This window comes from Toxoplasma gondii, chromosome VIII, assembly GCF_000006565.2.
Source record: "Toxoplasma gondii ME49 chromosome VIII, whole genome shotgun sequence".
NCBI classification, from domain to species: domain Eukaryota; phylum Apicomplexa; class Conoidasida; order Eucoccidiorida; family Sarcocystidae; genus Toxoplasma; species Toxoplasma gondii.
Window position 1 is genome coordinate 193,458 of NC_031476.1, and position 24,979 is coordinate 218,436.

Below are 24,979 nucleotides of genomic sequence, written 5' to 3' on the forward strand. Positions count from 1 at the left end.
AACAAAACACCGGAGAGGAGTGCAGCTGAAACGTGGACGCTGTGGAGAGGAGACAGACAACTAGACGAAAGAACGCCGAGAGACGAGAAAGCGCAACAGTGAAGGGCACCGCCGAGAAGAGAGATCATCTGACTCATGTGCGTAGAAGAAGCACCGCCGTCTCAAGCTTCTTTTCTGGAGGGACTCCGTTCCCTGCTGAGGCTTCCTGTCTCTTCTCTTCTCTCCTTCGTGTCTGCCTGCTCTGTGTCTCTTCTCTTCTCGTCCTCTTCGCCTTTGTCGCTTTTTCTCGCGCCTTCTTCCTTCCTGCTGTTGATGTCTCTTTGGGTCTGAAGTTTCCATCACGCGTACATCTCTATCTTTGAGGAACTGGATAAGGACGGATACGATACACGTTCCAGGACCGAGAGCCGCCTCGGGCAGGAGGGAGTCCTGTTCTTCTTCCGAGGAGTCTTTGTCTTGCCCATGGTCAGAGGATTTCGAAGGCACCGACGAAACGAGGAAGAGGCCCAGGCGGTCGAGCGCCTCGCAAACGGCGGCTCGAATGCGCCAGCTTGGATCAGCTGAAAAAAGTCGAGAAAAGGCGAAAAAGGTGTATTGCGAGGCGAGGGGGGGGGATCTCGGAAGACGCAGAGAGAAGCCTCAGGCAGAGCGAGAGAGCGAGGAAAGTCCTCACAGACAGGAGGAGGGAACAGAGAGGGAGGCGAGGAAGAGAGCGAATCCGAGAAATCTTTATTTTCTTACCAAAGAGCATCGGCAGAAGGTTGTCGCCAAGTGTGCGAAAGACAACTGGATCAGTTTGAGCCATTGCAGCCAGTGCCCTGATTCCCTGCATCTTCAACGCCTCCTGCACCGGACTCCGAAAAAACGAAACTTCCATCAAGAGACAAAAACCAGAAAGTCTCCCCCGAGAGAGGCTCTCCGGACTCACAGAACGACTTCGTCAACTTGCCCGATAAAAAACTCGACACCTGAAAACAGCGGCGCCCCTCTAAAGATGCTTCCTCACACACACATCCAATCCATAACTTTACACCCAGACGCATACAGCTAGATGTAGACAAACCCATACATATATATATATATATATATATATATATGTATGTATATTTATACATATATATGTATATATGTGTATTTATATACATATATATGTATATATGTGTATTTATACACATTTATATATATATATATATATCTTCGTAATTGGCTGCATCTATGAACGCAGAGTCGTGTATGGCCTCATTTGCACATGGATGCATGCTGCGACTTCTTCGGCATTTGAAGACTGAGTCTAGACGTGAGTCGTCCTCGTGTCTTGCGCGTCTTACACTGGCTGCTCTGAGGACGGCTTGCAGCGCTTCGCGGAGGGCGTGGAGGATGCGAGTCGCCGCCTCCGGTGCGTTGGCGTCTGTGGGCTCCAGCTTGTCTTTCGCGTTCGCATCTCCGCTCGCGAAGCGGCTCGGCGCGGAGTGCAGGACCTTTGCAACGAACGCGACGAAGAGCGGCAGGTGCTTGCCAGCCTCGAGTTGAAGCGTCAGCGAGGACAGGTCGGGTCCTCCGCAGACGTACTTGACAAACGCGTCGACGAGTTGCTCTCGGCTTCGCTCGAGCTTCTCTCGGATCTCCACGGGCGGCGCGTCGCTGCCTTCCGCTGGGTTCCGCGACAGATCGTCCAGAGTCCCTTGGAGGTGAAAGAGGGCACTGGGGAGAAGTTGCGCCGCAACCTGCTGAGCCTTGGCGCTGCCGTCCGCGAGGAGTTGCCAGAGGCGCGGCAGGAAGACGTTGATGAAGACGGTCGCGCTTTTCTTGCCGGCTGCAGCCGGCTCGTCTGCCTCCGAGAGCGAGGCGAGACTGAACAGGCGGTAGAAGGCCGCCAGCGCCGTCTCTTTCACGGTCTCGTCTGCAGTCCACAGGAGCGTCTGCAGAAGCGAAACGAGGACCGAAAGTTCGCAGCTCTCAGGGTCCACGCGAGCCGCGACGACAGCCTCTGACGGCTTCGGACATGCGTGCGAAAGCAGCCAGTGGAGCTCGCGCGCTACGACCTCCAGCACGAGAGAGTCATTCTCCGTCTCCACAAAGGCTGCAAACGAAGGAAACGAGAGGGAGACGCGCAAGTCGCGAAAGAGAGAACAGCCGCGAGAAACACACGCGAAGCAAACCTTCCCTCCTCTCTCTCCTCTCTCCCGACAGCCCACAGAGAACCGAGAGAACCGAGAGATCCTTTCTCGAAAAAAAAAGACTACCAGGACCCAGAACGGCGCCCTGCATCCGTGGGCTGCGACTGCCCCGACCGGAACGCCGGCGCAGCGGCGCGGAAACTAAAAAACGCTTCCTCATTCACTCAGAGTCTGTATCTGCAGGAATCGCTTCTCTTCTCCATACGACCCTCTAGCGTCCTCTGTCTCTACGCTTCTTTCTCCGTAGTCAGAGGTGAAAGCGTTGGATCGGGGACTTTCCACTGTATAGCGACATCCTCCCGTCACACCCGAGTCGCCGCCTTCTCTCTCTCTCTGACATCTTCCTTCACTTGTAGAAAACAGATACGCGCGCGTATCTGTTTTCTACAAGTGACCCGCAGAGCGCCACACGCCCACATGCAGGAAGAACAAGCATGGGCATATACATACACATATACATATATATATATATACATATATAAATAAATATATAAATAAATGTGTACACGCGTACCAATACATGCAGAGGTGTGTACGGAAACATGTATAAATGTACACAGATACGTGCATATAAATATGCATAAATACATACAGATGTACATATATATATATATATATATATATATATATATATTTATGGTATGTGAATACAAATACACATGTAAACATTCATGTATATATATATATATATATATGTATGTATATGTATTAAGAAGGGTGGGTTTATTGTAGAGGAAGGCTCTTCGGTTTCGTGAAAAAAAGGCTTACAGAGGAGAAACGCGATAAAGTCCTTCCGGCCATCGCCGAGAGCGGCGCAGAGAGAGCTGATGCTCGCTGCGGCGACAAGCCGTTCCTGAAAAGGCAGAAAAGGCACCGTGCACAGCTTGTCATGGAAGAGATCCGGAAGAAGCAAGCGAGAGAAAAAGACTCCAGCCTTCAGTTGTGAGATGCAGACAGCCATGTTCTTTAAAACTCCTGTACACCATCACCCCACTGGACGGCTTATGACAGCTAAAAAAGTTCTGGACTTTGAGATCCTACGACATCGAGGTTACTCCACATTGGTGATGTTCTAGGCGTAATACATGAATTTCTATCACTCGCATATACCGGCGAGAGGAAACGACTACTCAGCTGCTCGTTCATCTCTCGGCGCCTCTCTGGACTGAGGCATCTGGACTCCATCGAGGCTCTTCGCTGCAGACGCCCACGGGAAGGAGCTTCGCGGTTCTGTGAGTCTGAGTGAGTTCGGTGTCACTTGCCTCTGCGTCCTCGGAGAAGAATCTGTTGAAAACTTCCTTCGCAGGGTCAGAGTGCGACCCACTCTGCTCCTCCGTCAGTTCTTCCTCGCGAGCCTTCCACAGAATCTCCGCTTTCCTCGCTGCCAAGAGGACTCGATCTGAGGACGGTGGCGGGACGGCGCCGAAGGTGTTGTCTTCTTTGCAACGTCTTTCGCGAGAAGCGACAGGAGAGACAGGGGAGCGCGGAGACTCTGAGGGCCGCGGCGGCGGCTGTGGAGAAGCAGCCGCCGCAGAAGGCCGCGCTGAAGAAACAGGCAGAGAGGCGCGCTCTGCCGTCGGCGTTGGGTTGTAAGGAGCGCGAGAAAACAACAGGAAGGAGCAGGCGCCGTGCCATTTCTCGTCGAGCTCGCGCGTACATACACTCGGGAGAAGAGAGGAAGAAGGCGCACAGGGAGAAGAAGGCAGCGGCAGATGAGCTGCAGACGCCATGTTCGCACAGCGAAGACCAAGGTTGGAAGAGGAGAGGGGGGAGAAGATGACGGAGAGAAAAGGAAAGAAGGTGAAGAGACGCGGAGAAGAAGGAAAGGAGACGCTACGGCGTCTTTCGAAGCGCCTTTCGAGCGGCTCCACCGCTTCACATCGGTTTCTCCTGCGAAAAAGGCGCGTTGGGGAAACGTTTCGCGCGAGCAGAGAAGGAAATGCGAGAAGAGAAACCGTGGACGGCTGGGGACGAAGGAAGAAGTTGGGCAATCGCGGAAGGAACGACACGGGAGCGATCAAAGAGAGGAGAAATGGAGAGAAAAAAGTCGAAACTCCCCAAACAGTTGGAAAAGGAGTGGAGAGGGGGGTGACATTTCGGCCGGGGATTGCGGTGTCTTGCCAGATCTAGTCGCGTAAGAAAAAGCTTCTGTCCGGAATTCTGCGCTTTTCTGGGGGGAGAGGGAAGAGGAAACTTCGACATTTCCGCCCTCCGAGCACAGCAGACGAGATTCACCCGCGAGGAAATGTTCTTGTCGGCCGGGGAACTTCCTCAACAGAAAAAGGAATCCATTCGCGCTGGCCTTTTCTTCTCGCCGAGACCTCTCTCTCGCGACTGTCACGAGGCGGGAGGAGAGAGGGCAGGAGGAACAATCCGACCTGCAAGCACGCAAAGTGATGTGTCTCGAAAATGAGAAAAGAGAGAAAAACGGAATTCGTTTGCACCAAAAATCTCCCCAAACCTCGCGAAACTGTTCAGAAACTCCGGGACTGCACGATCTGTACATACACTCGAAAACAGCCGACGCATGCTGCAACAAGACACCGCCCTCTGAGTGAGGAACAACGTATTCTCTCTGCAGATATACTCCGCCTTCTCATTCTCTTCGATCCTTCTTGGCATTCCCTTTTTCTGGTCTCTCTACTTCCTCCCTCATCGACTGTGCATTGTCTGTCCTCTTCCTTTTTCCTCTCTTTTTATTCCTTCCCCGTCCTTCCATCACCTCCTTCCCCTCTCCCTTTGTCATTACTCTCTCTACCTTTTTCTCTCGAATTATCTTCCTCTCGTCCTGCCTCTCCTTCGTTCTCGTCAGTTTCTCTTCTTTCCTCTCTCCTTTTCGTCGGTTTTTTCCACGTGCTTGAGGAGAACGAGCGAGCAAGCGAAGAGAGTCAAATAGGGCAAGAATCTGACCAAGACAGAAAGGCTTGTCTCTCTTTCGGAGAAGAGACACGCGAAAGAGAAAATGCCCGTTAGACGCTTCTTTCCCCACACACTTTTGCGCGCCTCTCCACACCCAAAACGCGGTGGTCCCAGCCATTAAATCGACCATGCATGTCTCAGTGCAAATGCCGTCCAGCCCTCTGTCCGGAAAATCACCTCTTTTATTATCTACATACGAATAAGCGTATATATATATATATATATATATATATACAGCTGTATACACATATACATGTATATTTTAAGCAAATGCACGCATATATAAGGGCAATTGCGTATTTACGTATATACATGTATTAACAGAGACGCATACATGTACAAATATATATACATATATGTGTTTTATACGTGATCTTCTGTGTGTGAATCGACACCTGACTCTAGCGGGGATTTTTCCAAGAGAAAATAATTCGCATAAACTATGAATGAGGCGACAGGAGCAGCCAGTCCTTTGGTCCGCTGCATGTGACTCTTTGAGGAGTCCTTCGAGTGCGCAAGTGAACTTCAAAGGGAAACGGAATTGCATGCGGTGCCAGGGTGTACATACACCAGATGTCGCTGAGGGGAGCATCGCCCGTGTTTCACTGCAAGTTTACGTTCAAGATTTCTCGTGGTGACGAACGGCGACCTTCCAATCCCTTCAAAAGTCGGTGCCCAAAGGCAACCGCCACCCTGTCGTCTGCCCTCAGAAGAAAGAAAAGTCTGCAGATGTCGCGAGGAAGGCGACGCGCTTCTGGCTGCATGCGTTTTCTTCCTTTTCTCCAAAACCAGGACGCGAAAACGACACAGAACTCACACGCACTATTCTGATTATAGATGCTTAATCAGTCTCTCTACTTAAACACTATTTCCGCATGCATCTGCACAGACAGTTCTCTCCCTCTCCATGCAGGTGTTGATCTTCTTGTACATCCATATATAGAGATAGATATAGAAATAGATAGATTTACCATTCGAGGCAAGCCGGTGTATCTGGCAGCCTGGAAGACGAGGGAAATGAAGAAGGTTGCTGAGGGAGTCTCGTACTAAGAGGTCTGCATGCGCGTCTCGCGAGCGAGATCTTTGCTTTTCGGAACTCGCAGGAACGGGGGAAACATCCGGTTTTCGTTCCAGTTTTCTAGTGGTGTCCCCACTTGTAGCCGGCAGAGGAAAGAAAAAACACAGTTCTGCATGTTGCGCAAAACGTACAGAGACCGCCTTGTCGCTCTCGAATTCCTGGCGAAAGCGGCTTTGTCGAATACCGACAGGCTCGGCGAAAGCTCTAGCAACATCTAGCGGGTGCCTCTCTCAAAAAAGAAGCACAAAGGCTGACAAAAGAAAGCCCCCTGACGGTCGCACGTACCCTCAACCTCACATCGGTTTCTCTTCTCTCTCTCTCTCTGCCTTTCTCTGTCTGAAGAACTCGATTCTTCTCGCAAGTTCGTCCCAGTGTCTAGACAGGTGCTAGGCCGAGTATTCTCAACCTCTCGAGCGATCCTGCGTACAATGTCGTTCCCTTTTGCCTCAACTCGTGCTCGGTCCACCGCAGATTCCTCCCAGGCCTGCTTGTCTCCCTCCTTCTTCCAGCCAGTTCTTCCTTCTTCTCCTTTTTCCTTCTTCTCTCTTCCTGGCTTTGCTCTCTTCTTCTTCATCCCTTGCTCTCTCCTTTTCTTCTTTGCAGCTGGTGAGTCGTCCAGCCTGGTGCGAGTCGCGTTCGCTGTTCACGCTGTGGTGAGTTTTTCTCTAATCATTTCCTTCAAAGACAGCAGGTCCCGGTTGAAGCTGCGAATGCCCTCTGCGAGTTTCTCCGTCGCCATCGCGTCTTCATTGAGCATCCATCGAAACGTCTTCTCATCCATTTCGAGCTTCTTTTCATCTTCTGCATCACTCGCCTCCACACTCTCTGTCGGCTCTCCCAACACCCGCCGAACGGGCAAGTCGCTGTTTTTCAGCTCCTCCAGGAGAGCAGGAGAAACCGTCACTCGGTCGCAGCCAGCTAACGCAATGATCTCACCTGAAAGCGCATGCAACGAAGGAGAAAAGAGACGTCTCACGACCTCTGTTGAAAGGTGTGTGCGCAGGCAGCACAGAGGACAAAGGAAGACCCATACTTCCTTCCTCTGACGCTCAGACACATATACAAAAAGGAGACGCTGCAAATGCAGGAATTCGCATGCGTCCCCCCCTTCAAATGGCCATCCCTGTGGTACATGCGCGCGCCGAAGGCGAACGCCATGTAGAATCTCTAAACGAGAAGAACAGCAAGTGACCAGCAGAGCAAGGGCAGAAGCGCAGTAAACCACGGAAGGAGTGAGAAACCGCTACAGCGGACGCGCACAGAGGCTCGACACGAAGACACTGAAACGCAGGGGAAAGACAAAGGAAAGAAGGAAGGCACAGGCGGGGAAGAAGAGCAGCGAGACTTTTCCACTTGTTTACGCTTGCAGCGAGGACGTGACTTTGTCTCACAGTGGACTAGAAAAGAACACAGCAACTGTCCGCAGAGAGAGGCTGAGCTTCTCACCAATGTTGCGAAACGAGGCAGCCATGACTACCGTCTTGTAATTGTGTTTCTTGTAGTACTTGTAGATGCGTTTAACGCTTTGGACTCCAGGGTCTTGCGCTCCCACATACTCCGCAACTTTCTCGGGGTGGAGCTTCTTGTAATAATCGAGAATGCGCCCGACAAATGGAGAAATCAAAGTCGCCTTCGCTTCGGCAGCCGCGACCGCCTGCACCCAAGAAGAAACTCGCAGGAAACGAAGGAAGTCTGAGTTGAACAAGCAGAAAGAGAACAAGCCGAGTTGAACCCGCTCTCCTCCCGCGGACCTCGCCGCAGTCTTCTCCTCGCCACTGACTCCAGACACCGACAGCTGGGAAGCAAAAGTGAAAGAGACGATGACGATGACACCCTAGTCTCCTCTGCCCACTGCTGCATCTCTCGCCGATCAACGCCACTGTCCCCGTTCTCCTTCGCTCCCGCTCGATTTTTCTCTACGCAATAAATGCGCATTTCCACTTCATATGCACATATACGTATGCATATACATAAATATATATATATATATATTGAACAAACTTGTACACGTGTCTATACACCTAGACGGAGAGATAGGTACATAGGTAGAGACAGAAAGACACAACGACATACAGAAATATAGATCCGTAATAATCTGCGTAGACACAGAGAGAAAGATACAGATGCATCTACAGACACGGATTCACAGAGACAGAGATACAGATACATCGACAGAGAGATACATGTGTGCGCCTCTGATCGGATATGTCGGCATCTGTACAGCAGACAGAACGTCTTTTTGGTGTAGGTCTCCGTTTTCCGACTCTCTCAGGTGCAGAAGAGAGCGAGGCTCACTTGAGCGAAGGAGAAGAGCAGAGTCATGTTGCAGTGAATGCCCTCCTTTTCTAGAATCTTGGCAGCTTCACAGCCTTCCCACGTAGTCGCCAACTTGATCAAGACGCGGTCCTTCTCGATGCCGTGCTCCTTGTACATTAGAATGAGCTTCCGGGCCTTTTCGACCGAAGCTGGAGAAACACTCACACAAACCACTTCTCAGCAAACCTGTGTACAGTCAAAAACACGCATCTGCATGCACTCACCCATATCCATAAATATACATATACATATATACATATACATACATATATATACATATATATATATATATGTGTGTGTGTAACAGGGTCCGACATCATCAACCGTAGATATGTATGCGTGTGTGTGAATGCATATATACATATATATATACATATATATACATATATATATGTGTGTGTAACAGGGTCCGACATCATCAACCGTAGATATGTATGCGTGTGTGTGAATGCATATATACATACATACATATATACATATATATATATATATATACATATACATATATATATATATATATATATACGTAGATATGTAGATATGTAGATATGCGTCTCTCGTGACAAAAAAAAGACGTGCTTGGCAAGCAACCGGCCATGGGCATGTTCGTAAGCAGATATACAGAGAAAAAGAGAGAGCGCCCCTCGTGAGAGGGAGAGAGTTCTGTCTGCCTCTCGATGTGTGCATATTCATTGCCGAGTCCCACAGTTACATTTTATGTACGACATGTCGTTCTGTCGGTACGGCTGACGGCAGTAGACGCGGCGAGCATGGTGGTTTTTTCTTTGATCTGAAGAGTACCTTGTACGTCGAAGGAGAGAGCAGCAGATACTTCCGTACTGACGACGCCGGGGACGATTTTGAGGATCTCTACTCCGAAGCGAACAAACAATTGGTCGATCACTTCCTCAACAAGTTCATCGTCTGGCTCGACCTGAAAGAAGGCGCGCGCCGACTGCGGAGACAGTTGATCGGCAAGATGACGCGAAAGGGAAAGAAGAACGAGAAGCCGAGCGGAGAGAAGGGAGCAGCGAGCAGAGACAAGAGCAAACAGACGCCAGAAGACGGAGAAGACCGAGCAGAAGAGAGGAAGGTTCGCGTACCTTTCCATGAACTTTCTTGGCAACCTCGACAGCCTCGTCCATCAGATGCGCATACTGCGGCATTGAGGCAGCCTTGAGAAGAAGAGACGGATTCGTCGTTGCATCGTGAGGAACGTACTTTTTCAGAGCCACAAAATCCCCGGTGTCAGCCACCACGACGGAGAGAAGGCGAAGCGCCTCCAGGGCGTTCTGAACAACGCGCAATCTCCGCAACCCCCAAAAGTAGCGAACAACGAACAGCGAAAAAAGACCTCTCCAGACTGTCATATATGCATATATATACTTAAATATAGACGAATATATACATATATACGTATATGCATGTAGATATATATATATATATATGGATATCAGCGTGGACGTGGAGAAACGGATATGAGAAAGCGCGTAAGATAACATGTAGAGATCCACCGTTGTATCAATCGAAGCATTCGAATCTGTTTCGGAGATGGCGGTCCATGCACGCATGTACATCTGTCTCCCGACATATATAATATATATGTGAATCTACATGTATGCGAATATGCGCGTATCTATACGAAATCCAGATAAAGGTGACTAGGATGTCTCCCGTAGACCAGAGCAGTGTCTCTGTACCGGTTGATAGAGACGGGAGATACATATGAGCACAGGTACACGAGTTGGAAGAGGAAGGTCTCCGAAACACAGATACATCTACATGGGGCCGCGTATATGTATAGCTTTTGTATATAAATGTACAGACAATACGTGAAGAGAAGTGGAAGAAGCTTTTCTTTTTTACCTGTGCAGCTCCGCCGTTCGTCTCGTTTGTTTTTTGATGTTTCGCCTCGGGAGAGGCCGCGCCTTCGTGGGCGGCGCTCACTCGCTTCTTGGATTGAGGCATTTTGACAGAGAGATAAATTCCTCTGGAAAAAAGTGGAAGTGTGTCTTTGACGGCGACCGGAAAAAATGGCGCGTGCGCAGAGCGGTGCTGCTTTGGGGCGGGTGCATGCAAGACAGCGCGCAGAAACGCGAGTTTTTGAATGCTGTGGCGAACCGAATGCCTTGGAACTCTTCGAGAAACGAGAAATGATTGAAGGCGACAATCAGTGAATTCCAGAAAAGAAGGAAAGAACTCACGAAGGCGAAAAGTCGAGCGCCGCACGCGGGGCAGTGCGGGAAGATCCGTTCCAGTGTTGGTGTGCGCCGAGCTGCCGCAGGTTCGTTCGGTTGAGGCGGCCTTGGTAATGCGAGACAGAGTGGCGGAAAAGCTAAGAAAAACAGAGTCACGTCGACGAGAATATGTGCTTCGCAAACAGGACAGCCACCTAGCAATGTTCTCCAAAGCTTTCAATGTGTTTCTGCACAGATTTACACGGCGGCCTAAACACATACCACTTGACATGTATATCGGCACACTGGCATGCATACACAAATACATCTATATATATTGGTATTTCGCGTATTTATAAATTGTACATAGGTTCAAGCAGAAGAAGTGAGGTTGATGAATAGGTGTAGGTATTCCGAGACAGGTGATGGTAAGGGATTGGTGGAGACGTGGTTTCCTGCATGTCCACGCGAGTTGTCAGTGGAAATTTTCCTTGCCGCTGACCACTGGACAAGCAGCCGGAATTGTTGCACTCAGCTGAAAAGGTAAATTCCGAAAAGGGGCTTTTTCCATGCTGGATTACCAGAGCTCTCTAACCAAGTAGGACGGGGACTCTGGTGCGCTTCTTAATTCGTCGCAGTTTCTTGTGTGCCACACGCGCCAAAGAATTTTTCTTTAGACGCCCGCCCGCTTCTCTGCTGCTTGCTTTGTTCAGAGAATCGTACACTGCGGGTGCAATGCTGGCTATTCGTGTGGTTTGTTGAAACAAGTTTTTCCCTATTCGCCGTTAGTATCGTCGAAGCACCACAAGCAATGCGGCCGACGGCGTAAAACGCTTCGTGAGACGAAATCTGCTTTGAACAACGATAGATTGCCGACTGGGTGTAATCCTCGCTCGAACGTCAAGTTTCGATCTTCTCACTCTAGCCAAGTGCCATTTTCGTGAAGCTCTCGCCGTGTAGAGAGCCCTGTTTCCCTCGCTGTTTCAACTTGTCGGCGCCTCAGCAGTGTGTGAGGTCCTTTACAAAGCAGCTGTACCGCAACATAGCCTTCAACTCGTTTTTTCCCCGGGCGCTCTCAGAATTCTGTTTCCTGAACAAACAGACTCGGCACTTTTCAGCTCCCACTCTCTGTGGCCAAAGGACCGGGTCGAAGCATCAAGGATTCTTTACATCTGCCTCAGAAAGTCCATCGCAGGCTGTGGAAAGAGGAAATTGCGTTCTTTCTTCAGAAAAACGGCTTCTGAATTCTTAATAGAAGCTGGAAGAAGTGCCTGGAAACTGCAGCCCTAAAACCTGGCTGACGGGTGTTCCTCAGAGGGCAAGTTTACGCAAATATTTGCAGGGGGCTGTCTCCAAAGCTGGTGGATTAAGGTACCTCCCTAAAATATGTCGGTGCAAATGCTTGCGAGAGCAGTCTCACTAGAACTGTTGATTTCACGCAAGCATGGACTCAGCCTGTAGATGTGGCCAAGAGTCAGGGTTTCTTGTCCGGGCCGTCTTAACCTTCCTTTCCGTTATTGCCTACAACGTTCCCTCCTCCGACATTGCTTTTTCTCTCTTGCAACTTCAAAGACAGGGTTGGAAAAAGTAACTGGGTCACACAACTCCATTCCGGAAGAAGGGAGTTTTTTGTGTAGCTGGCCGTTTTACACACGCTTGTCCGCAAGAAAGGTTCTAACAGTGTGACTGGAATCGAGACGCTGAAACTCGCCTCTTCCTTGAAGATTCATCCTGGAAGGCAGGGTAGGGGGAAGCCACGCAACAACTTGCTGCATGTGACGAAAGCCCGTGCAGAAATACGCAGTGGCTTCTTTCTTCATTCCTCTAAACGAAAAGCCCACAACTGCAGTGGTATGTTTGGCCACCAGCAAGTTTCTAATTGTTATTGAGCCTCGGTGATGTTCCAGATGTAATGTTTCAATTACTGTGCATCACTCTTACGGACGAGGGTGTCTTCATACCTGTATGTATGTGACAGGTGCTGTCACCTGCCGCCGTGAATTTGTAAATGGGGCTTTTTTATCTGGGCGCAGGCGGAGACTCAGAGTTCCTCTTGAGAAAAACCGAATTGCCAGTGAACCTGCGAACAGTTTTTGCAGTAGCCTTGTGGCCTCTGTAGCGACTCTCCACTACTCGCCGACGCTCAAACCGCAGAGTCACCCGTCTTTAGTTCTTCTGTCCGGCCTTCTGATATTCCCTCTACAAAGCGCGAACGCGAGGCAGCGTGGGCTCCTCGGAACTGGCGAGCTTCTTGTTTCTGTCTTGGTAAGTGTGCAGGAAAATGTGTTTTCGCTTCGCGAGCTCGTGGGGACTTTGCTCTTTTCGATGGTTTAAGCTATAGTAAAGGACTCAGCGGCGGAAGCTCAGTCGAAACGCGCGAAAAATCAATCGGGATTCCATAGAGTAACATTCCTTTGAGAGTTTTGGGTCCGTGTAAAATCTCAGTTGTGTGCTCGGTTTGACGGGGGGCCACTGCGCAATGGCTTTCCGGCGGTTTCTCGCGTGTTCTCGGTCGTTCTTCCTTGGTTTTTCGGGATTTTTTTCACGGCTGAAACGAAAAGCGCTCATCGACGGTGCCGTTCCCCGGGCGTCTGGCGCGTTGCCAAAGATATGCTCCCACGAAAGAGCTCAAGAAGTTCAAGAAACGAACATTGATTCGCGGGGGCCGACTGTGGTTGTGGGCCGCCGGCTCCGTGGTCGTTCAGGAGGAAAAAGCAGGAAAGCCCCTCAAGGCAAGCGATTTCGCTGGCGCTTTTCGACTGTTTTCGAGCTTACTCGTTTCCTCGAACGGCAACACACTCCTTCGCCGTTTTCCATTCTCGTCCGACGTGGATTTACTGCCAGAATCTGTCTTTCCACCTGTGGGATGTGCCTATCCGGTGACTCCCGGCCTTCGTCCGCAGTTCTCGGCCGAATCACCGTGGCCATGTCTCGTTTCTTCTGCACCCGTTTTTTCCGTGCCTCGACGAAACCGAGACAGCCGAGGGAAAAGCGCATTCTTTCCGTGGTTCGACTCAACATGGCGAAAAACACCTACGCGCAGACACCCGCCTGCACACCTGACCGCAGCCGGGACCGGCCATCGGGGCTGGCACCGCTGCGCTATTTCTGAAGAGCTTCCCCAGCGAAAAGTCTCATCGCTAGGATCTCCTGCTTTTTATTGTTGAAAACAAAGTGAGACACACTACAATGGTGCCCTTTTGACGAAAGAGCGACTGTTTGACTCAGAGCGGGCCGATAGCTTGCTGCGCCGTGGGGGTTGAGGCCGTCTTGAGCATGCGCTCTCGATGCATGCCTGTGTCTGCTCTCTTTGATCACTGTTGACGCCTGCAAAGCCGTTTCGGCGTGTGTATCAGTCTGTGAGAGCCCCGATTTCTTCACATAAGCATGTGCATTCAACTTTCGTTGCGAGGCTCCGTGATTCGTGTGCTCTCGTCGAGCAGAGGTCACGGGCGCTGTCTCGCCAACGGGCTGTCGAAACGGAGGCCGTGCTTGCACGTTTGACTGCCTCGTCCCGGAGTTGATTTTTTCTCCTCTTTCAAGGGCAGTATTGTTTCGATCCAGCAGGTGCTTTGAACGCGACGTGGAAAATCGGCCGCCCACAGTTCTGTGCAACGAGACCCGGCCGCCAGGAACCCGTTCCGCAGTTCCCGCAGCTTCCAGCTGGACGACGTGACGTTTCCGGTCGCCTTCGCGGAGCTTTGTGATTTTCCAGCACAGAGAGGTGGGGGTTTCGACTCCATTCTACAGAAACTGTGTCAAACAAGCGGGGCCTGTCCAGAGGACAGGTGTGCACGGACGGCTGCGGCCGGTGCAGACCGGCCGAGAGAGCGACTGAGAGCGCGCGCCTCGCGTTTGAGAAGAACCGCTTCCAGGGCCTTCGTCAGATCCTCGGTGTTTATTCGCGCTGGCGGGCCTCAGACACTCGTCGGAGAAGCGTCTGTGCTGTTGCCGTTTCCAGGAGTCTGTGTGTGACCTCTCCCTCTCTCTGTGGCTTTCAGGTGCAGGAGCAAGCCCCGCGTCCGGCCTGCTCTGGCAAGCTGCAAAGCGAGGCGTCTACCGACGTAGCGTCGACATCGCATGTTGCCGGCAGTCGCTGAGGTTTCTGTGTCGCCGCACACCGCCGTAGCGTTTTTCGACCGCGCGTCCAAGTCCTTGTACAGTTATTTGTCGCGCCACAGGTGCATTCTTCTCTTCGAGTTGGAAAGGCGAGAAGAAGGCGCCGGTGTCGCGCGACTGGACGTCTCCCTGGTTCTGTAAATTTGCGTCTCTGCATTGCCGCTCACAGTCCACAGGAGCTGGCATCAAGCCGTCTTCGGGGGCTGCTGGCGGTTTCCCTCTGCAGAGAGAGTTGTGTCATTTTCGTGGGTAGGTCCCTAGGTCTCGGATTTCAAGAAGCAACAGCCAAGACCCTCCTTTGCGGCGCCGCTGATTCGCCAAACGAACGACGACGACCCAGGACATGTTCCCGCGCTGGCGCTGCCTTCTGCAAAAAACGAACAAGAGCCTCGTGGTGCCTGGGGGTCTTCTGCACATTTGACAAATTGCCAAGCGGTGTATTTACACCAGACGGATCGCTCGCAACTACGAAGAAGAAACTGTTTTTGCCAGTCCCGGCGGTGTTTTCTATCCCTCTCAACTCCCACCGGAGAACCGACACAGAAGTTCAGGTGGACGTCCATCCGCCGCTGAGGAGGGGGACCCAAGGGTCTCGGCTCTTGGCTGCCTTTGGTTCCACGAACCCGCAACTCGCTCTCGTTTTAGAGCGGCCGTGAGGTACGAGATGCGTGCTCCCTTCTGTGAGAGTCCTCTCCTGTCTGTTCCGCTTCTTTATGTGCCGCTCCCCTCCTCTTCCTTCTTCATCTCCCACAGCCCCCGTGCGGCCGCCTCGTCCACGCGTTTGCCCTTCTCTCGGAGCTGAGAGGCTCGAAGCGACTCGCCAATGGCGCCAGACAGAACTGCGAACTGGGGACTGGCAACGCCTCCTCGGCAGCCGCCGCGCGGGCCGCGTCCGGTGCCGTCCTCTCCGTGTGTGGCGTCGACTTCAACTTTTTCTTCGGATTCTTTCTCAGCGTGTCTAGAGCGCATGCGGCGGCCTGAGCGTTGCGGAGCCAAGCATCCCGACTCAGCCGCAGAATGCTGCATTCAGAGAGCAAACGAGAGAGACGGGGACGGCGCCTCTGGCGAACAAGCCTCTCTCTCAGGAGAAACGCTGAGCCCTGCTTCGGAGAATGCCCCTCCCTCGAGGTCCTCTCTGTGTCTACATGCTGCTGTGTCAACGCACCCTGGCGCGTCGCCGCCTTCCGGCGCTGCGTCGATTTTCAGTCCTTCTTCCCTCGGCCGCGGAGCTTTCGAGTGTGTAGACAGCCGGCCGCCTCAGCTGCTGGCGCCACCCGGCGAGGCCGCAGTTGCCGGGGGTGTCTTGGCAGATCTCCGCCAGCATTTCGCGCAGCTCGCGCGGTGTCTATTTTCGCAACTAGCTAAACGCAGCGGCTCTGTGGAGGCAGGCTCACGTGCGTCCCTGTGGTCTGACTCGAGCATGCAGAGGAGGCCCTGTGCCTCAGAAGGCCGACCGCCGGGAGGAGACAGAATGCCAGGCTCCGGACAGTCGTCGGGAGACAAGGCAGAGGACGTCAAACCCCAGCTGGCTCTGGCGAACAGGGAGAAGCGCCCAGAGGACAAAGAGGCTTTTCGAGCTCTCGCCTCTGTGTGGAGAGATCTGTGCAGAGAGCCGTCGATAACGGGACCCCGGCGACGCTCGTCAGAAACTCCCGTTTCTCCGGCCTCGACCTTCTCGACCCAGTCCTCCGTCGGAGACACCCAACTACTCGCCTGGAGTCTCCTGCGAAACGAAGACCACCACGCGGAGAAGGAGCTCAGCGGCGCGCATGCAGCCAGTGTGAAAAAGAGTCGAGACGCTCCGACGAGTTCTTCTCAAGCTGCAGGCTCTGAAGCGAACACGGAAGAGACGGAGATAGGGCGAGTAAAGAAGGCCGGGGACGCTTCTCTGCCTCTCGCGGTAACAAACTGGGCTTCGTCGACTTTGGCCGCAGCGCTTGACCCTGTCGCCGCGGAAGAGGAGACGGCTTTTCATGTCGAGAGGATCGTCAACAACACAGAGAGCCGCGAGGCGTTGGCGGAGTATGCAACCATTTTTGCGCCTCTCTTCGGCACCGACCCTCGTGACCTCTCGACCCAGCATGGCCTGTCTGCGCTGCACTGTGTCGCGCTCGACCTGCAGTTTTTGAGGCGCGCCAAGGAGGTCAGCAAGGACCGGAGCGACTCCGCGCCTTCGCTTGTACGTCCACTCCGCGCTGCCGGCGCCGCGCCAGCGTCTCCGAGTCACACTCCGAAGGCCTTCCACGCAGTGCCCGGCGAGGCGGAAGTCTCTCCCGAGCAGACCTGGTGTTCGTCTTCTTGTTCCCCGCGCTCCTCGCGCTCTTCTCTCACGTTCGCCGGTCTCGACGCAGGCGCGAGTGACGTGAGGGCGACTGCCCTCTCGAGCCCCCGAGAGGACGGAAGCGACTGTGAAGGGGAGCGGAGGAGTCGAACGCCTTCTGGAGGCCAAGGATGTTCGAGGACCCATGACCGCGGACCGTACCGGACAGGCGAGGACAGGCGCGGAGAGAGGGCAGAGCAGCTGAGGGAAGACGCTTCGAAAGCCACAGACGCGACGCGACGCGTGGAAGAGATCCTGGACATTCCAACGGGGGCAGCCTTCGCGAGAGTTGCGGGAGACTCCCGCGGCCCCGAAGGCCCCGAAGACACACCAGAGGAGGGCGCCGCTTCCGGAGATCCGCTCTTCCACTTTGCGGTCCGCGGCTCTCACTCGGACGACTTCTCGGCGCTGCTGCGGTGCGACTTGGCTTTTCCAGAGTTTGGACGCACGTCGCCTCCCCCCGCCTTCGCCGCACTCACGACGCGCCCAGGCCCCACAAGTCTCGCGCCGGAGGCCCGCGACCGACTGGGGACGCAGTTCCCTCTCTGCCTGGATCCGTCGGAGCCGGATCTCGATGCAGAGACACCCGACGCCCTGGCGGCATCGAGCTTGTTCGAGAAGGAAGATCGCGACTTGGACGGGTCTCCGTTCCAAGCTCCCCCACCGGAACTCCCGATTCTCGACGCGCGCAACCACCTCGACGGAGTGGTGGAGAGCAGCGAAGAGGCTTGCCCGGGGTTGTTCTCGCTCACGGTGTGCGGCGGAGCAAGCTCAGCTAGCGTAGCCAGCGAGTGCCTGCCAGGCACCCAAGAGGCTGCCGGGCCGTTTCTCGCGCTTCCGACGCGAGACGCGGTGGCGCCGCCTCGCGAGGGACTGGACGGAGACGAGGGATGCGTTGGAGGGGAGAAGACGGGTGTCAGTCGCCCGCGGGCCGTCTTCGCGCGCTGTTTGTCTCCGCGGGTGACGGCGTCGGGCTCCGTCTCCCTCGCGTCGCTCGCCCCGTTCGGAGACTCTGCCCACAGCTTCTCGATCTCGGAACTCTTTCCCCTGGCAACGGGCCGAGACAGCGGCTGGGGTCGCGTGGTCGACGACTTGCCAGCCGCCGCGTCGCCGGCTTTTTCTGCATGCGCGGAAGTCGAGGGTCCTGCGGCGCCCGCCTTCGAGCTCCCCTTCTTCGCGCGCAGCCTCCACTCCTTCGCGCTCTCAGGCGGCGCCCCGGCGCACACCCTGTCGCTCGCGCCGCGGCGCCTATCGGCTGCGGGGACAGGAGACTCTGGACCTCTCGCGGACGAAGAGGCGGGGGGCGAGGGCGGCCACTCCGGCGGCTGTTGGCTGTCGCCGCGATCCGTAGCTGTCCTGAGGCAGTCTCTCCCAGCGGATGCAGACGGCCCCGAGTCTCTGTTGGCGTCGCTGCGGCAGTGGAGTCAGAGCCGAGGCCTGGAGTTCTCTGCGCAAAACGGCGAGGGAGACGGAGGCGCCGAGCGAGAGGTGCGAGACGAGAAGAGCGGAGGAAGGACTCGAGACGAAGAGCCAGGCGAGGCGATCACACAACGGGCGGCCCCCAGGGAGGAAGAGCTGCGCAGGGCTAAGGCGCGCCGCGCCGCGCTCTTGGCTGTCGCTCCCAGGAAAGACTTCGCTTCCAGCGTAGACACATCCCGTGACGGTGCTTCAGTCGGCGACCTTTCATCCCTCACAAAAGATGAAAACCCAGAGGGAAGAATGGCCAGTCCAGCTCCCTCTCTTTCGCATCCCTATTGCTCTGCTTCATCCACAGTTCCTGCCTGTGGGAATAACCTCTCTTCTTTCTCCTTTTCCTCTTCCCCTCTCTCTTCTTCTCTCTCGTCTTCTCTCTCGTCTTCCCTCTCGTCTTCCCTCTCGTCTTCTCTCTCTTCTTTTTCCTCTCCTTTTTCCTCTTCTTCCTCGTCTTCTTCGTCTCTCGCTTCTTTTTCCTCTTCCCCTCTCTCTTCTTCTCTCTCTCCTTTTTCTTCTTCCTCGTCTTTCTCTTCTTCTTTCTCTTCCTCGGCGTCTTCTGTGTGGTGTCCTGTGACAGCTGGCAACGAGGGAGAGAGGAGGGAATACTCGCATGCGACAGTGGAAGAATGCGTCGGTAGTCAGAGACAGCGTCTCTTATGTGAGCAGCAGCCTGCAGACGGAGGAAGCCACCGAGCTTCCCGAGTGGCGTTCGACGGACCTGCTGAGGCTAGAACTCTCGCGAGCCAAGGCGAAACGCCTCGCGAGCAAGTCTTCACTTTGAAAGCGGAGTCTCGTGCCGATGACTGGCACAGTTCTGGCGTCTATGCTTCTGACCGTAAGACGACCGCGCCCGAAAACCTACGATTGCGGATGTGATGTTTTTCGACTTAGCCACGAGAACGAACCGGCTGGGCCTCTGAACTCTGTCCACACAAAAACGATCTCGCGGAGCTTCAGTCATCTCTCTCTCTCCCTACCTGTGTATCCGTCTATACCTATCTATCTATCTATATATATATATATATATATGTAGCGACAGATGTGTGCACTGTTATATAAGCTCAGTCTGCGGGTCGTATGTAGGTGGGACTGCCAGGGCAGAGTCAGCGTATGTATTTGCTGGTTGTGTGTATAGACGGAGGAAGCAGCCAAATACTTTCGAGTCGGGGGAAGCAAGAGCGTAGAGACTTCGAGGCGTGACCGCACAGCGTGGAAACCATGCAGAAGTGCAGCAGTGTTCTCTGGCTAGTCTTGCATGCATTTTCTCTCTCTCCGTCAACATTTCTGTGTGTTGCCGCACATCTGGAACTGCCTCGGCAGACGGGAGTTCACGGCCTCCAGGCACTGTGCTTCCTGGGCTCCTCTTTTGTGTGCATGCGGTGCATGTACTTTCCTGCGTCGCATCTGTTTTTTCGTAGGTCCGCGTTTCGTTGCGTCAGACCATTTCGGGACCCAGCAGTGCGGCACTGCCAGCAGATGCCCCTGTCGAGACGCGTCGGTGTCTCCACTCCTCCACCGCTCACCTTCAGGCGCGCCGTCGCAGGTGGGAGGAACAGCAGGTGGATGTGGTTCGTTCGCTGCGCCTCAAGTGCAAGGTGGAGTGCCGTTTTCTGCTTCCGCCGACGCCGCCGCATTTGTCCAGATGCCTCGTGGACCGGAGGCGAGCAACGTAGGGACGCAGCTCGTTTCAGCTGGATATACAGCGCACTTGGAGCGGGCGGGCGGAGGGGCGACGGGGCAGGTCAACTCGGGTGTACATACACCTGAGGGAGAGGGGGAGGGGAGCGGGTCTGTGCTGTCTCTCCGCTCAGGTGTATGTACACCTGGTTCTGGGAGTGAGCACAGCACGACTGCGACTCAGCTTTCGAGTCCATCGGCGCAGGCGCCGTCCGACCAGGGAAGCGAGAGAGGCGACGTGGTGCATCTCACTTCGCACGCATATTCTGCAGGGACTGAACTTGGAGAGAGACTCGTTAGCGCGCCGGTGCACCTATCGTATCCATCGGCTGTCCATGCGCCTGGCCGGCCTGCGTACGGCGGAGGCGAGGACACAGTCCAGCAGCGGAGCACCTGTACATGTGGTGTTGGCGAGCTGTCTGAAGAGCAAGCTGCATCCAGGGGGGCCTCGAAGAAGAGAAGAAAAGGCCGAGTCTCTGAGAAAGCGGAGTGCCTCACCCCGGGCGAGAAGGGGGAGGAAGAAGCGAGGACAACTGGAAGCGTCAGCAGCGGTGGACCCGCGACGGCGCACCCTGTTGTGACCATCGGGCTCGTCGGACGGCCGGGCGGCGTTCGGAACCTCGTCACGCCCGTCGGCAGTGAAACGCCGTTGACCACTGGGGTACGCGAGAGAACGTAGCGCACACTGAGCAAGCAAGGCAAAAGACGCAAAAGGCTAGAAAGTGACGCAGGAGTCTCGAGACAGGACGGGGAAACAGAGCCGTCGACCAACTGAAAGACCCGTCGAGAAGGTTCATTGTTTTGTCGACAATACAAAGAGGACACCAGAAAAACAACGCGACAGCCGCCACGCGAATAAATTATGTACACACGTGTCTGCTTGCTGAGAAACAAGATATATATATATATATATATATATGTAGATTCATGTGTCTATGGCAATGTACAGTCAAGGCAAACAAATGTATACAGCATACATTTACACGGCCATTGGAATATTCAATGTATGTAGATATATTTATACATTTATATATATTTATATATATATATATATATATATATATATATAGATATATATATGTGTGTCTTCTTGCGTGTTGTGTGTAGGATTTTTCTGCGACTCGGGTTGTCCGTCTGAGCAACAAGGCAATGGAGCTGCCGTATGTCCACGGAGTGCGTTTTGAGGCGGAGGCCTTTGCCTGGACGGCGAAGATCGGCTCTGGGTCTCGGCGATTTCTAGTGAAGAAGCACGGCTTCCATAAGTCTCGTCTCTGCGCGATCGAGAAGATTCAACAGTGGAGGGCGACTCTCTCGCCAGCGGCTTTGGAACGCGAGCTCAGAGGTAGGTCGTGGGAGCCCAGAAAGACAAATGCCGAGGAACAGCAACGAACGCGGAGAACGAATCCGCACACATATATACATATATTTTTCTATTTATACATGAAGCGCCAGCTTCGTATGCTCCTAAATATCTGCGTATATGGACGGAAATGTATATAGATATTTGTAAATTTCTGGTATGTGTATGTTCAGCTTAAGGCATGGATCCTCTAAGTGTGTCAACTGCTGTTTCATCTCTGTTCGTTTCCGCATTGTTTGATGTGTCTTTCCTCCTCTTCGGTCGCCTATTTGTGTGATGCACACTGTGTTTAGCGTTCGTGCTGGTGTCAAGGCTGCGCATGATGTCCATACACCTCAGGTTGCGCTGGCGTTTCTCTGCAGCACTCGTCGCGTCTTTTCTGTCGTTCTCTCCGTTCTTCGGACGCTGAGCGTTTCCTTGTGCGTGCCAGTGGAACTTCACCTCCCTCCGTCTTTTCCGACTTTCTCTTTTCCCTTCAGAGGAGCGCGAGATTATTGCGAGTCTCCCGGTCGATCCGCGGTGCGAGCATGCACCGGGTCCTCCAGAAGAGGTGCCGAGTCAGAGAAGCGGCGGCAGCCAAGAGGAAGGCGCGGCTGAGCGCGAAGGGTGTCTCGAGGACAGGAATGGAAAGAGGCAGCGGACGACGAGTGTGGAGACCCATTTCGTGCATCCTCTGTACACGTCGCCTGTCTCGTCAGTTCTCTCGGCTTCTGCTGTCGCCCCGCCGGCTGCCTGCGGTCAAGACGCGGCACCGTCGTCTTCCCCCTATTGTTGTCTCGCCCCAGATGTGCAGTGTATGTACACCGGACACCACGTGAACGCGTCCCCGGAGCTGGTCCAGTCGCAAGACCGGCTGGCGCCAGGCTCTGCGGTCGCTCCCTCGGACTTCTTCCCCATGCAGCCCGCGTACTCGCCGCTCGTGTCAGCACCCTCGGCAGGTCCCCACATGGCATTCGCCTCGCCGGCCTTCTCCGGTGTCTCTTCTTCTCCCGTTGTGGCTATGCATGCGCCTCCCGCGTCGCTGCCTTCCTCGAACCCTGCGCTCTGCATGCGTGCTTCACCTGATCAGACGCCTTCTGCGTTTCCCTCCTTCTCGCCAGTGTCTCCGCCTCACCTCCCGCACTGCGGAGCGCCGGAGAAGACTGAACCCTCCAGAGAAGAGGGGCGAGAGGAGGAGCGCGACAGGCTGCGTTTTCTTCCGGCGTATCACCAGAGTCGCTTGTCGTCGATGCCGCCAAGCACTCCGGCTCCTCTCTCCACTGCATGCGCGTCGTCCTTCCCGCCCTCCGAGTTGGGCAGCCGTGTGCTGGAAGCCCCGAGCAAAGAGCCGCTCGAGGTCCGGGGCATGTACCACGATTCCAGCGAGCCTCCAGCGCAAAGAGCTCTCTGTCCGACTGTGTCCCCCTCTTCAGACCCGTATGCTTCGCCTGTTGCCTTCCCCTCCACGTTGGCCTCTTTCCCCGTCGACGGCCAAAGGCCGCAGCTCCTGCCCGCCGTCCAGGCGTCTCCAGGAGAGGACAACTGTCTCTCGAGAGGCGACGACCGCGGCGCGGGGAGGCTGTGCGCTCCAGAAGGTCCGTGCGGGTCTGCAGGCGATGGTCGCGACTTTGACGGCTCGGCCGAACACTCCGCACCTCTCTTCGAATGGGTTCCCTCCTTCTCTTTTGCACTCGCGCGCATGCGTTCCCTACCACGCTTCTCCGGCGCCGCCCGGCTGTCTCCCTCCCTCGAGTGCAAGCCCCGCGGCCTTCGCGTCCTACCCTCAGGTGTCTCCATCGCCTGCGCCGTCGCCGACACCGGTTCCGCTGTCTCTTCACTTCTCTTTTGAGTGAGAAGCAAACTCTCGCGGCAGCTGAACTGGAGACGCATGCAGGTGGCGCCGCAGCGGGGGGCCGGCAGGTGAAAGAGGGGGAAGGGCATGAGGCGGTGCTTGCGGGAGTGCACTGAAAAGCGGGGCACGCCGAGACGAGGAGGCTGGTGAGGCCTGAGGTGGGGAAGGCCTGCGCATGCACTTGACGAGGCGGAAAAGAGAACGAAAGAGTTGTGTTCTGCAGAGAGGAAGGTGCCCTTGTGAGAGAGGCGCACGAGATGGGTAAGAAGGAGACAAGGAGTGGAAAAAACAGCGGAGAAGACGTGAGGCTAGAAAACATCTTAAGGAAGATGCGAGGCGTGACGAGATGATGATGAGCGACGAGACGTTCAGATATGTTGTCTCTCGCAGATGAAAGAGCAGTTGGTTTTTAATCCAGAGGATGCATGCAAGACGCGGCGCGTTCTGTGCGTCGTGTAAACCGGTCTTTCATGTGGAGGACGCAAGACGAGGAAGTCGAAAGGGTTAACGTTTTCCGCATATCTGCATTTTTATCGTTTCACCTGGAAAGTCGAGAAACTGAACAATGAAGCAGTCACAGTTTGTCGCGCAGAGGAGATCCTCAACACCAACGCAGGTGCAGTACCGGCGCCGGTACACTCTGCGGTGCTCCAGTCTCCAGGCCCAGATGTAGGTCTCGTGGCTTTTTAGGGTGTATGGACACCCAGTCTTCGCAATGCGGGACCTGTCTCCACAGGGGAACCGAGTCCGTGTCTCTCTCGAGTTTCTTCGTCGCACCCGTCATGTGCGGGGAAGGAGCGAGGAATGCGCTTTCTGTTCCCCCTCTCTGTTGAAAGCCCTGTGGGCTGTAGTCTGTGCCGTATGTACACCCGAGACGACTCTCGAAAAAAACACTCGCCTCTCTCACCTCTTCTCTCGCAGAAAATGGAAACAGGTCTACGCAGCTGGCGAGACAGAAAAATTGAGAAGGCTACACAGGGAGAGGGAGAGAAAGAACTCGACAAAGAGAGCGACAAGCGGTCACAAATCGCTGCAGAGAAGCAGCCCCTCACGAAAAGATCTACAGCTAGCGAGGAAAGTTAACAGGACGGTTTCCGGGAAGAGACACACGGGAGGAGGTAAAAATCTGGAGAGAAAGAGGGAGGAACGGCCTGAGGAGAAACAAAGACTGGGAGAGATTGTAAAAGCAGTTGCAGACGAAGAGTTGAAGGAACAAGGAGGGAGTGATGAATATATATATATATATATATTTGTACTGTATTTGTATTTTCATCTGTATGCATACGTATATATATGTATTTATATTCACACTTGTTGACGACAGAAGAATCTCAACCCTATTTATGGAGAGAGATGAGAGGATGGCCAATGGGAGGAATGGGAGTCCGCATTGTGGATGAGAAAAAAAAAAGTGACAACTAGAAGAGGAGGGATATGGCAGGAGACGCGCGGCGCGTCGGTCACCAAGTGAACAGAGACACCCGGTGCGCCCACACAGGAAAGCCAGTGCCAACGCAGCCACACATTTCATC

General features: G+C 54.1%; 3 protein-coding genes across 3 annotated transcripts in view; 1 reads left to right on the forward strand and 2 right to left on the reverse strand.

The window, feature by feature from the left end:
• The window catches only part of TGME49_229350 (HEAT repeat-containing protein), a gene marked incomplete at its 5' end in the record, with an annotated part of 13,534 nt that extends 9,627 nt beyond the window's left edge, over positions 1 to 3,907 (reverse strand). The window contains 5 exons of the mRNA XM_018780228.1: positions 349 to 560; positions 742 to 844; positions 1,329 to 2,080; positions 2,946 to 3,030; positions 3,440 to 3,907. Coding sequence (XP_018636914.1) covers positions 349 to 560; positions 742 to 844; positions 1,329 to 2,080; positions 2,946 to 3,030; positions 3,440 to 3,907 — 1,620 coding nt within the window. The remainder of the gene's footprint in view (positions 1 to 348; positions 561 to 741; positions 845 to 1,328; positions 2,081 to 2,945; positions 3,031 to 3,439) is intronic.
• A 2,071-nt stretch (positions 3,908 to 5,978) lies between these two features.
• Positions 5,979 to 10,995, reverse strand: TGME49_229360 (transaldolase; the record flags this gene model as incomplete). Its single annotated transcript, XM_018780229.1, has 6 exons — positions 5,979 to 7,110; positions 7,621 to 7,828; positions 8,470 to 8,639; positions 9,292 to 9,445; positions 9,594 to 9,782; positions 10,357 to 10,995. The coding sequence occupies 6 exons, from the start codon at positions 10,993 to 10,995 to the stop codon at positions 6,818 to 6,820; spliced, it is 1,653 nt and encodes a 550-aa protein (XP_018636913.1). The 3' UTR covers positions 5,979 to 6,817.
• A 4,614-nt stretch (positions 10,996 to 15,609) lies between these two features.
• On the forward strand, positions 15,610 to 23,478 carry AP2VIII1 (AP2 domain transcription factor AP2VIII-1; the record flags this gene model as incomplete). The annotated part of the gene is made up of 4 exons (XM_018780230.1): positions 15,610 to 19,414; positions 19,998 to 20,917; positions 21,364 to 21,598; positions 22,096 to 23,478. 4 exons carry the CDS (start codon positions 15,610 to 15,612, stop codon positions 23,442 to 23,444), a joined length of 6,309 nt encoding a protein of 2,102 aa, XP_018636912.1. The 3' UTR covers positions 23,445 to 23,478.
• Positions 23,479 to 24,979: the final 1,501 nt, after the last annotated feature.